We start from the raw sequence: 12,689 nt of genomic DNA on the forward strand, positions 1-12,689 counted from the left end.
CCATGTTTTTTTGTATACTTTAAAATACTCTAGGAACCACATATCAAATATTAGGAAAAAAACCTGGGTCATTTTAAAATGTTAAGGTCATGAATTCCCCTTTTATGAATTCAGCTTTTTCTGTACAAATATTGTAGAACAGCAAATATCATGTTTACTAATTTCTTAGCGGAAATCTACCAGATACAAAGACTTTTCCTTCCTACAATAAAACTATTGTTGCTTATCTTCCTTGTTCAATTAATTTTCTATTGTGAAAACTGAAACAAATCAGGAATTTTTTGTTATATAAAACTCAAGGTGTTGTATTAGAATCAGTTTTTACAAAGCTAACGTAAAAATAAAGAAGAACAATGCTGTTTTGGAGATTTTTATTCGTGCTAATTTTTACTGGTAAGAAATCAAAATTATTTCTGAATTTTAAATAAACACTTTATTCGTGTTAATTTTTTCATCCACGTCATTTATTAATATTCTAGAATTTTATTTATGAAACTATATAATTTGATTTAAAATCTCTTTATTGAAAATATTAATCTTCGACAAAGCTTGTTGGAAAATAATTTATTTCCTAGGAAGGCACAGTTGCCAATCTCAAAAATTTATATGTGTGTTGATTGCTTATCGTATCAACTAATTATTATATAAAGCAAACAAATTTTGTGTAATTTAAGAAGATGATTGGATTATATGCAATATAAATAATTTTAAGAATTTATTATTTGCAAACTTAGCAATAACTTATATAGATTCCAAAATGATCCTGTTATGCAAAAAAATCGTAAAAATATTTCAACATTACCACAAAAATTTCAGACAAAATGTTTTTTAAATAAAGCAATAAAATATAAAAGAATAAAAACTAAACATATCCGTATAAAATGATACCCACAATCCATATGTCGTTAACTTATACCATTTCCAATTCGACACATGCAATTCTAACCTGTTGCAGCTTGTTATACTTAATTATATAATATTAACAAAAACATTTATGTTTTTTAAATGAAGCCATCATTTTAGCCCTTTATACGGTCATTTTTATCGAGTAATCTTATGATAAAAATTTTTGGGATTGAGATAAATTTATGAAACAAAATCCCTTTAAGTTAATGCATATTAACTAATTTGATTGATTTTAAAAACCATTTTTTGGTGGGGTAGAGTGGGTATTTTTAAAGTTTTTTAAACTGTTTAGCACCTGCTCTTTTAAATATCCGAATTCATAACTTCTGTGCTTATACCAACAATTAAACGGGATGAGAAATTATCGAATGAATGAACGAGTAATGGACAAAAGAAAATATCTCTCCCTTTTTGAAAAAGTGTTTTTTTTCTATATATATAAAGGTTTGTTCAATATATAATATTGTAGGAAGATATGCGCTTGATATTACTCATGTATATAATCGCGGTCCTAAAAAGATTAATAGATAAATTATTTTTCTAGCATGATCTGAAAAAGGAAAAGATATGAGTAAACAGGGTGGTAATAATTAAGGTCTTCCTTTATTTACAGTGTAAATGCTGTCATCCTTTATTTACGCAGTCACTAATATCATACATGCAACACTTTTGTCTTTCAACATAACTTTCTAATTTTCTGGTAAGGGACAATAGATGTGAGAAAAAGGGGACGATAAAAGTTAGGGTTTAGGTAGCAAGCGTTTTAAATAATATTTAAGCAAATTTGCAGATTACGAGTTAATTTATGTTGCATGCCATCTTTTTTTTTGCATGATAATACTTACACGCTGCAGGATTTCAAACATTTTTGTCTTGTTATAAATTCTTTTTCTGAAACACTGTTAGAAATTTTTTGGAAAAAAATCGTTAAATAACAATTTATTTAATTTTTATATACCATATTCAAATAAAACAGTCAAATAACCATAAATAAGATTGTAATCAAACTGTTAACTGTTAGAAAAACCATTAATAAACTGCTTTCAGCTAATATGATTAAAGAACCAGAAATTTTTCTCACCATCTAAGACCACTTAATGAAGCCGCTCAGTTCCTTGCAATTGCGTAAGTATTGTTGCCGAGAAGGCTAATCTGTCAGTCTCACGATCAGCAGAACTGGGGCTCGAGTCCCTACGTTGACACCACGATATATCCTCCATTCCCTTAAGAACATGAAAAGTTTCCGGCGTTCTGCACTTGCCAATGCCCAAAACCTAACAAAAAGATTAGCACGTATGTCCAGTTAAGTTTACCGCTTTGAAGCCATGATTAAAATGGTTAAAAAAAACGTATAGTTTTTATTCATGGTTTGATGACCATACTAGTTGCAAACGGTTTCAAAACCGTAACGGTAAAATATGTCATTTGCTGTAAACTTTACGGTTAATAGGATGGACAGACTGCTGCAGCTTATTTTACCGTAGTCTTAGAATGAAAATTTCAACAGTGTAAAAGTACAAGAGATCAGTTGATAGGGTGGCAATAAGTGTTACAGTCTTCTTTAGTTTACATTTTAAATAGTGTCATCCTTTGTTTTACATGGTCTCTGGTGTCATACACTATCAAGAAATGGATACTCAAATGTCAAGAAACTCTTTTCTTTTATCACGAAACCGATTCCTTATATGCTCCGAGTGAATTTTTCGTCAAAGTGACGGAATAAATATCGTGTTTTCTTCAAAGAAACGAATTTCGCCAAAATTTTTAAAAAAATATTTCGACTTTCTATTTTCGAACAGAATAAAACAACAAATCGTAGTCCATAAACTATGACTTTATAGTTGGCACCGTTTAAGTAGATCAATGTTTCCCTAACGACAGGTAGAACACATAGTTAAATTGCACCCATTCCCGAAGCAGGATCCGAACCTGGAATCTTCCAGGTATGAGGTCAACACCTTGACCTCCTTAAAGTCCCGGACGTAGCATTATTTCCGATCGTCTAGTCTTCATCTTAGTATTGTCATTCTAGTTAACGATCTTCAACGATTCTCTACGATGAGATTTCAAGTTGGAGAAACATTTTCATCATACATTTTAGAGTTCCCGTTTCGCTTCAAATCACGTGATTTTGTGACGAAATAATTCTCAAAATTAACGAACTCAAGGTTCAAGGATTGCTGATATTTTAAGTCTTATTATTAAGTCTTATTATTAAGCCTTATTATTAAGATTGCTAACAAGCTCAAGGATTGCTGAATTGTCAGAAGTGAGAGTTTTTCGTCTGAGACTATAATAAACATTGTAAATAATATTCGAGCAAATTTTTCTATATTTATTTAAGAGGGATTTTTTTATATTGCATGCATGCCAACTTTGGCTTACATTGTCACTAATGTCATACACGTTGTTATATAGGGAACACTTAAGTCTTGTTTTAATATAAATTCTTTTTCTAGTATGGTCTGGAAAAGGACACGAGACATTAGAACAGGGTGGCAATAGGTGTTAATAAGTCTTCTTTCATTTGCATTGTAAATAAAATCATATTTTGTTTCATTTGGTTCATGATGCAATGTATGTTTTTAACTTCAAACACTTTTGTCTTTGATTAATTTAATATACATTCGTTTTTATTATAATCTAGAAAGGGACAGAGATGACTGAAAAAGGGGACTAGACTAGGAATTTAGTGTTATCTTCTGTTTACATCGTCCGAAATGTAATCTCTTGTCAACAGTAAATGTAGTTAGATTTCCAAATATTTTGTCTTGTTATAAAATAAATTCTTTTCTTGGTATAGTCTGGACAACTGAAAAAGATATGTGAACAGGGTGGCAATAAATGCTAATGTTCTCTTTCATTCACATAATGAAGTCACTAATGTCTTTATATATTGCTAGACTTAAAATATTTTTATCAAGTTTAATAACAAATTCCTTTTTAGCATTTCCTGGAATGGCACACGATTCGTGTGGAGAGGGTGAAAGTAAATGTATGCGTATGACACCTGATTTAATGAATTTTCCAGATACTGCAGAAAAAATGAAAGAAAGATGCTCGTAAGAAAGTCATACTCAAAATATCATTCACTTTTCATATATACTTACAATTATAATATTTATAATATATTTGAAAATATACGTACTTTTCTTTAAGCATTTAAACATATTTTTCGAACCCAAAATATTGCGACGTATTTATCGATATTTTTAAGCTATGTTGCGATATTTTCAACCTGTTTTGCAAACGCAAAATATTGCAATATATTTTGCAAATTATGATACGATATTTTAAAATCTAGCAAAAACATAAATATGGTATTTTTTAACGTAAAACATCGTAATGTGCTTGTAAAGTAACTGTATAAACGAGGAAGAAACTAAACCTCTGACGAATCACGACGGTGACGAAGGTGAATATCAGAACAATATGATTGACTTGAAATAGGTACAATTATTAAAAGCAGCTACAAACTACGTCTGGCAATCAAACTGGTTATGAGGCTATTTATCTGTCTTTATCACTAGTGATTTTCTATATTATGATTTCGTACTTTTCTTTTACCTCACTCTAATATTAATTTACTATCATTAAATTTCATTTTTTATTTCATTTTTCCACCGGGTGTTAATAATTATTTTATTGAAGAAAACCTGTTCCATAAGTACAAAACCAAAAAAAAATTAAAGAAAGAATTCTGATAAAAAAAATTTAACATAGTTTTTTAAATTAATTAAAAGAGTAAAGTTAGTGATAAAAAAGAAATTTGCAGCTTTGACTGAACATCAGTTTTAAAAAAAGGTCATTTTATTTTATTTAATTTTATAACCGTTGTTGAATAGCCGACGAAATATTTGAGTTACTGTTTTAGTTAACGTTCAGCTCCATAGCCTTCTAATTTTGAACCGAATCCAGAAAACAAGGAAACTTCTGGATCAAGTATTGGGAGAAATTTGTCTTCTTGTAGGACTTTTTGATGGAACTAACCTGCGTTTGTGTTACATTGAGAGAAAAACCACTGAAACATCCCACGGTTAGTCTGACTGCAAGGGTATTCGTCTACCACTGAGGATATTTTACGTCAGCATTGTGGTCGGTGCTAGCCGAATTCGTATGGACCAGCCATCTCTGGGATTCGAACCCGGTTCATCTCATAGGAAGTCGAACTCTCTATTGCCTGAGCAGTCACGCTCACATAAAAGGTCATTTCAAAAAGTCTCCCTTATGCATTAGAGGTGTAGGAACTTTTATTAAAAAAGGGACCGCATGAATACTATTCCTCTATATACTATTTCCATATACATTAATATATGTTTTAGGTTTTAATACCATTTTTATGTTGTTGCGAGTTTTGTGATGGTTCGGTTAAATTTTATCTATATTTAGACAATATCAGGTTTGCTAAATGGCAATATTAAGAACTACCAATATCTCGAAAAGCGAAAAGCATTTGTTGTTTTTCTTTTCTGCTTGAAAATCTCACCAGATTGGTGAGTTCAGTAAAAAAAAAACTTTTTTTAATATTTAAGCTTGTAGTCCGTTTTAAAGTCCAGACATTTCATTAAAATAGTATAGGGTTCAAACATATCACAAACCCAAATCAAGCAGTTGCTATACTACCTGATTTAGTATTTTTAGTGCTGAGTTGACGTTGTGTACTTTAAAGTGCTCAAACTGCGGCTTTTTCATTTTCCTTTAAAAAGTTTCATATAGCCAACTTGAATGAATCTTTCCGATTTTCTTCCGAACCAGTCGGGGCTGGAAAGGCAGATTTGAAGCCAGAGTCGAGTAATCAGGGTCAAAAAACATTTTGCAGGAGTCGTTATTGAAGTTGAACATTTATTTGACCTAAACTCCGGCTGCTTCAACGTTATGTCATATAGGTTTAAAGAAGCAAATTTGATGATGCACCACAATAGGCAGCTGCCCATTGTGGTGTTTGGGGTAATGAACTAGAAGATTTAGTTTGAAAAAAAGGTGTGAATTTATTATAAAATCCAAATACAACAACTTAAAAATCTGCATAAAACTAATTCATCGCGGAATCTTAGTACTCACACAGCTCTAAAAAGTTAGAGGAGAGTAAGCTCTTCTTTGATATCCGACAAACCAAGGGGTGATGCAGTTACGGCCTTCCGCTTATCTAAGGACCGTGATTGTCTCCGTGCTCATCTACATCGCATAGGCCTTCCTGCTACGCTTTTTTTATCCACTTTGTAATACAGGACAAGAAATGGGCAGGGGCCACTTTCTTCGATCTGGGACCATTAGTGGTCACACTGAGTTCTCACAGTATTAGGAAGCGAGGGAACTTTCAGGCCAATGATTGCGGTTTTATTTTGTCATCTCATGTACATAGTTATACTTTTTTACCTTTATCTTATTTAGGTATTTGTACTTTTTGCCCTGACATTGGAAATAAAAAAAAACCATTTACGAGTCAATATAAACTTACTTTGTATTCATATTTTTATTCCATCTTGCCATAGTAAGCAGCAAAAGAATTAAAATTATTTCCATCTCTGTCGCGTAATAAGATGAAAATTGGACCAAGACTCTATTACGAGCTGTGCTACTTCCGCACGCCTTTCGCGAGCCATAACTTGAGTTTCGTATAAAATATAGCCAAACAATTATTTTAATAATAGTATGCGGCATAGCACATCATTTATTTTTAAAATTTCTATGGCCATTTTAGAAAGAATCAAAAATAAATCTTAATTAAATACTTAAGTAAATTTTTATTTCTATAAAAATACAAAATTATTCTAAATAATTACTTAACTATTCAACACTACTTAAAATATTGCCCATACGATAACTTAACTATGATGTTGCCAACAAATGAATGAATACCCAATTTTATGGTGCCACGCAAGAGAAATATATAGATAGGCAGATAAGTTAAAGTTGGAGTCAAACTTATAAGACGTTCCACGATGGAATTGGAATCGAACATTTCAACTATAGACTCCGCAGCTCCGTTCAGTTCAGTTGATACCTCTGTGCCATACAATTGATATTCTATATTAACTAATGTTAAAAGCATAATTAGAAAAAGATAAAAGGTTTGATTTTATGCTTTTTTAAGGGCCTTTAAATCCATGGTTGAATGTGGCATAAGTCACCAAGAAACTTGTCCTAATGACTCTGCATTTTCTATAAAACCTATTTTTGAACCTCTACTGGAAAGGATAAATAAATTCTGTGACGAAACGGATATATGGTTCAAAGGTGAGAATATTTTAATTTTTCAAGACTTTTTAAACTAATTTTCCAACAAACTTCTTAATTAGTTTTTTACACCATGAAAAATGCGCTAAATTTTCGAACAAAGAATTAATTTCTGAAGATCATATGGATGGGAAAATATTTTTTAAGAAAATTAATGAACTTGTATAATTAAGTAATAAACGTATGTTTAGAGCATTCATTGCATAATTTTTTTAAAAAAATCAGAAATCGTTTCCGTATTTACCTTTAACAAAGCTTGCCAAATTTATTTCATGGTAGTTTAAAGTGTTCATTGGAGAAATGAGAAATTTTACGACATGCATACCAATTCCATTTGACAGATATACAATAGGACTTTAATTATCCGAAGTTATTGGAAGCAGATCTATTTCGAATAATCGAAATAGTCGGATTAGAGAGGTAGCATCGTTATTAATCTATTTTTAACTTTAATGTCTGAAATTATAATTATATACTATATTTTTTTAAAAATAGTGCTGCGTGCTATTTAAATTTAATTCTGAAACATGTTACTGTACATCTTTTTCGTCATACATAAGTATATTATTTAAGAATCCGCTTGTTATATAATCCAAGATAGACATTTTCCTTGGGTCTTTTTTTAACTTTTCATATTATTTTATAACATGCGTTGAAGAAGCTACCCATTTTGTTTTTTGGTTTCGAACTACCGAAGTTAAATTCTGTAACCTTGCAACCCAGAACACAAGAAAACTCCTGAAGTAAGAAACCGAATAAACAGGGACATCCTCCTGATAAATTTCGAGGAGTACTTTTCGATAAAACTAACCCATCGATAAAACTATGCATTGATTTCAGAAGAAAAAAAAACCACAGTTAGCTCAACGGGAATTCTAATCCATAATCCGTCTTCCGATGAGAATATTTTAAGTCAACACTGTGGTCTGAGTGAGCCGGGTTATGGAACTCAAATTCACCAGCCACCACTGGGATTTGAACCTGTTTCACCTCATGGGTATGCGAATGCTCCATCCTCTGAGCTACCGCAGTATCTAATTCTGAATTGCTAAAGTATGCATTTTAAAAGCTCTGTTACAACTCGAGCTTTAAAAATCGTAGCAATAAAGAGCACCTTATTTTAAATTTCTAGCTAATCTCAATAAGAAATCAAATCGAATCCAGTTTCAATTTTGCTTGATAGGATTGAATTGAATAAAATCTATCAGCATGGCAAAAACACTTATGCATTTAAAAACTATAATGCAATCTTGATTTTTACTATAATATATTTCTACAATGTGCAATGTTAATTTTTTTTTTGTTGTCAAACCAATTAGTGAAGTAATTTAAAGTTTACAAACTTCATTCAAAGCACACAATTTTAAAAAACAGTATTTTTTCTCATTTTTGTTATTATTAACTTATGCATATAGATCAATGCGCACAAATGTAAAATTTATTCATGTTATTTTTTTAATATTTTACAATGCAGTTCACATTAATTTTTATATGTTTATTTCAAAGAAATGTTACGACAAGGTGAAGTCTTAGAAAGGTTTGGGAGAAGCATGAAAAAAGAATACTTTTCAGATTGCAGGGCTGAATCAGAAAAATGGATATCCGAGTCAAACTTTGATACTCAGGGAAAACCAGATAAACGAAGATGCTAGTAAGTATATTTAACTTTAGAAATATTTAACTTTAATCATCCTCTATTGAACCTTTGCAGAAATAAAGGAACAAAAGCAAAATATATGTATTAGAGAAGTACAAACGTAGATACTTTTCAATGTGATTGTCATAAACGAATTGTTTAAAAAGGAGATTTGGCTTCTTCCTTTCGAAAAAAGTTGCCGAAAGTGATGCAATAATCGAAATGGAATTTAAACGTTTCATTCCTAAGCCAAATTAATGCGAAGTCATCCGCTTTAGCTCACCCAAGAGTTGCTGTTACTAACATAGTTAGATACGAACAGCTTCAAAATCAAATGAAAGGGAAATACACCGAAGAGCCATTACATTATGACCACCCTCCATCTATAACAATGGGCTCGCCCAGGTTTTCATGGTTTCTCGCCCAGGAACAATGTTTTCATGGGGCACATTAGGATCCATAATCCTCATAGAACAATCCCTGACATCTGTAAGCTACTTGAACATAGTTGCAGATGAGGTTTATCCATTCATGGCAACAGTTTTTCCTGCGGGGGATGGTGTTAACCAACGGGATAGTGCACCATGTCATAAGAGTCGAATCGTCATGGATTGGTTCGAGGAACATTCCTGTGACTTTCAAGTCATGTCTTGGCCCCCAAATTCACCTGACCTTAATCCAATAGAGCATTTGTGGTTCTACTTGGAAAACCAAATTCGTGCTGCCACGCTACCCCCTCGCAATGTGATCCCTCACATTGCGAGGGGGGAGGACCAGTTGGTGAGCGCTTGGTACCAGATACCTCAGACTACCTTTCAGCACCTTGTGGAATCAATGCCAAGGCGGGTGCCAGCAGTTTTGAGGGCTGAAGGTGGTCCTACATGTTATTAGCAGGGTGGTCATAATGTAATGACTCTTCGGTGTATATCAGACAACATTCGAGGGGAAGTTTAGCAACGAAATAAAAAAATACAGTTTAAACTGTAGTAAACTTGGAGAAAAAAACTATAATTTTAAACTCTATAAATCATTTTGCAGTAAAGAAGCTTAGATATTTATTATATACAATCAAAAGTTATGAAACTGAAAGTTATGAAATATTTTTCAAAATTTTCAAATATTTTAAGTCGTCGATTTTGGCAAAAATTTCTCCAATCTAGGGATTTTTAAAACAATTTAATATTCAACAAATAATTCTCACTTTCTCAAAACTTTTCCTAGTCCATCGTAGGAGTTACTATTTAAATATTAAACAATTAGACAACAAGCGCTTTTCATTTTCGCAAAACTGAGGTTTTTCCTCATGTTAACCCTTTACACTCCGAGTACTCTTAAAAGCTGTTTGATCTAATATCAGCACTATAGCATTTAAAATACACAATATAGTATTACTATACAATTTGAAAATTCTTAAAATAATGTGGTTACTAATCATTAAGGTATAAAATTTCTTACTTTTAAAATGGTGATTGTTGATGGTGCCTCCGTGGAGACATCGAAGTGCAAAAGGATATCATTTTAAGCTATTTTTATATTTAGCTCAGAGTGCTGGAGAATCTCATTTTTTAAGTCATAATTGTTATATATTCAGCATATTTCTTCTCTAATAATTATAAAAATAGCATATTTCTTCGCTAAAAAGCGTCATTTTATGTGACGACAAAGCTTTCGAAAAACAACTTTAACTCTATCGAGTTACGCAACACTACATAGCTCCATTTCTTTGCTAGAGAAGATCATGCCTAACTACATCAAAGTAGCTGAAATTATTAGCTGTTTCAGCTTGTAATGTACATAAGTTTTTACACCACTTCAATCTACGTAATTTTAAATGACGATATCAAAAATTTGAAAAGAAGAGGTGGTTATTTCTAGAAGAAAAAAATTTCAACTTCCAACAACTTTGCGAACTCAAAATACACAAAAAAGAACATTTGTATTAAAGGTTTTAAACTATCGACTGTTTTCCTGACCATATTATGATGATCATGTTTTCCATATTTCTACTACCACCAATATTTCGAGGGTCAAGAATCAACTCATCGAATAAAATGTGTGATTTTTCTTCAGAGAGAGAAAAAAATATTTCCAGATTTCGTAACTTCAAATGTTGCTTAAACCAATAAATTAGCATATTTAAGGTTGACCTCTCCATTTATTCAGTTCACATCTTAGTTTGACAATTATCTATAACGTCATTAACGTGTTCTCGTTTTTATTTCTCTCACTTTTCATCAGAAAATCTTTAATTTTTTATTATTATTTGTTATTTAGTTAAACATCTTAACAATGGAAAGATTTTGCATAAGTTTATAGTTCCCCTTTACTCTAACAATTACGCTATTCAAGCTTCACATCGCATGCGCGAAAATTTCCCAACAAATCATAGAGTCTAGATTCTTTTGATTTCCCATGACTCTATAATTTATCTTTCCCAACAAATTATAGAGTCACAAATTATAACTCTATAATTTGTCTTTCCCAACAAATTATAGAGTCATGGGAGAGAGAGAAAATAAAGTTAACATTAAGGTTAACCTGAAACAAACGCTATGAAAATCTCTCTATTATTTTCGATCGAGTTCAGAATGCTGAGCAGTATTTTGTTTTATTATTATAGTTAACATAACTGTTTTACTCATAACCAGCTTTAAAGTTGGAGTTGCAAAATGCATATTTGAAAAGTTGTCTACGGATTGTGGAACAACTGCAACAGAATTGATTCTGCACTTTGGAAAGGGAGACATTCTGTGGCATCTACTCTGTCCTGGTGACCAATATGGGATCAAAAATGAGATGAATGGCATGGGATTCTCTTTTGAACCAAAAGATACCGATGAGGAATTTAAAGCCAAGTGTGAAGACGAAGCATAGTTGTGGGAGAAAAGTCATTAACTTCACATAATAAAGCTTTATTAGTTTTAATTTTTGTTATATTTAAAAATGATAAAGATTTTGATAAGTGATTTTGTTATTTTTTAAAAAATTTACTTTAGAATCCTACTTTTCCATTAACAATTACTTTTAAAGATAATTCCGTATTTTTCAAAGCTAATATTGTTCATTACAGTACCGGTGCTAATTATAAGGATTAATTGCAACAGTAAAAAAAGTGCAACTGTAAAGCAAATTGTACATCATCAAAAAAATAGAGAAATAATGTATTAAGACAATTTTAGCCCTCTATCCAATAATTAGTTCAAAAACTTTAATTAGATCTTTCAAAGAGACGTTTAAAAAATGAAATTGGCTCAACTTTAAAGCAAATTGTCTTAATTCAATTATAAATTATTCTATTTTTTTAATGTTTTAAAGATAAACATAAAATCATTAAAAAAAATTATTGTACTATCTTTAATATTTTATTCGTTATGTCAGAGAAGCTCGAACGCAAGGTCCTAAGTTAAACAGGATGGCTACGACATAGATAGGAGTTAGGAGGACTACGTCAGTAATTAGTTCCTAAAGTTAGTAGCCTTACCTAAAGTTGTCTTGAAATCACGTGTTTATTTTGTTTATAGTTATGCTTTAAAAAAGTGCTTTTTAAAAACTAAAACTAAAGTCAATGACTATGATTTGAAATTTAAGCAAATTAGCACTGAAAAGCAAAATTAAAGGAGAAATAATGCTAATTTGTTTAGGAAGAACGTAAAAAAACGCCGTGTTAATATTGACGTCAATCATGCTTAAACAATGTCAGTAATAAGCACTAAATGAAATTTTTTTGAAAAAATGAACTATGTGCTAAAAAGAAAAAAAAAGAGAAATAATAGTTTAAAGTTATTTAAGCGAAGCGTAACGCCTCGCCATACAATTAGTGATGCTAATAATGTTTAATTAATTTTTTTCTGTAATAGTTACTAACAGTAGTAAATATAAACTAAGTATTAAAAATCAAAACGAATGGAGA

The 12,689-nt window shown here is 31.2% G+C and overlaps 1 protein-coding gene across 1 annotated transcript; it reads left to right on the forward strand.

Annotated features, from left to right (window-relative positions):
• The first annotated feature begins 298 nt into the window (after positions 1-298).
• On the forward strand, positions 299-11,745 carry LOC107454626 (uncharacterized). Its single transcript, XM_016071873.3, has 5 exons — positions 299-393; positions 3,854-3,968; positions 7,001-7,143; positions 8,650-8,794; positions 11,428-11,745. The coding sequence occupies exons 1-5, from the start codon at positions 354-356 to the stop codon at positions 11,651-11,653; spliced, it is 669 nt and encodes a 222-aa protein (XP_015927359.3). The 5' UTR covers positions 299-353; the 3' UTR covers positions 11,654-11,745.
• The last annotated feature ends 944 nt before the right edge of the window (positions 11,746-12,689 follow it).

This window comes from Parasteatoda tepidariorum, chromosome 3 (genome assembly GCF_982258835.1).
Source record: "Parasteatoda tepidariorum strain Cologne lab strain chromosome 3, Ptep-v5.0, whole genome shotgun sequence".
Classification (NCBI taxonomy): domain Eukaryota; kingdom Metazoa; phylum Arthropoda; class Arachnida; order Araneae; family Theridiidae; genus Parasteatoda; species Parasteatoda tepidariorum.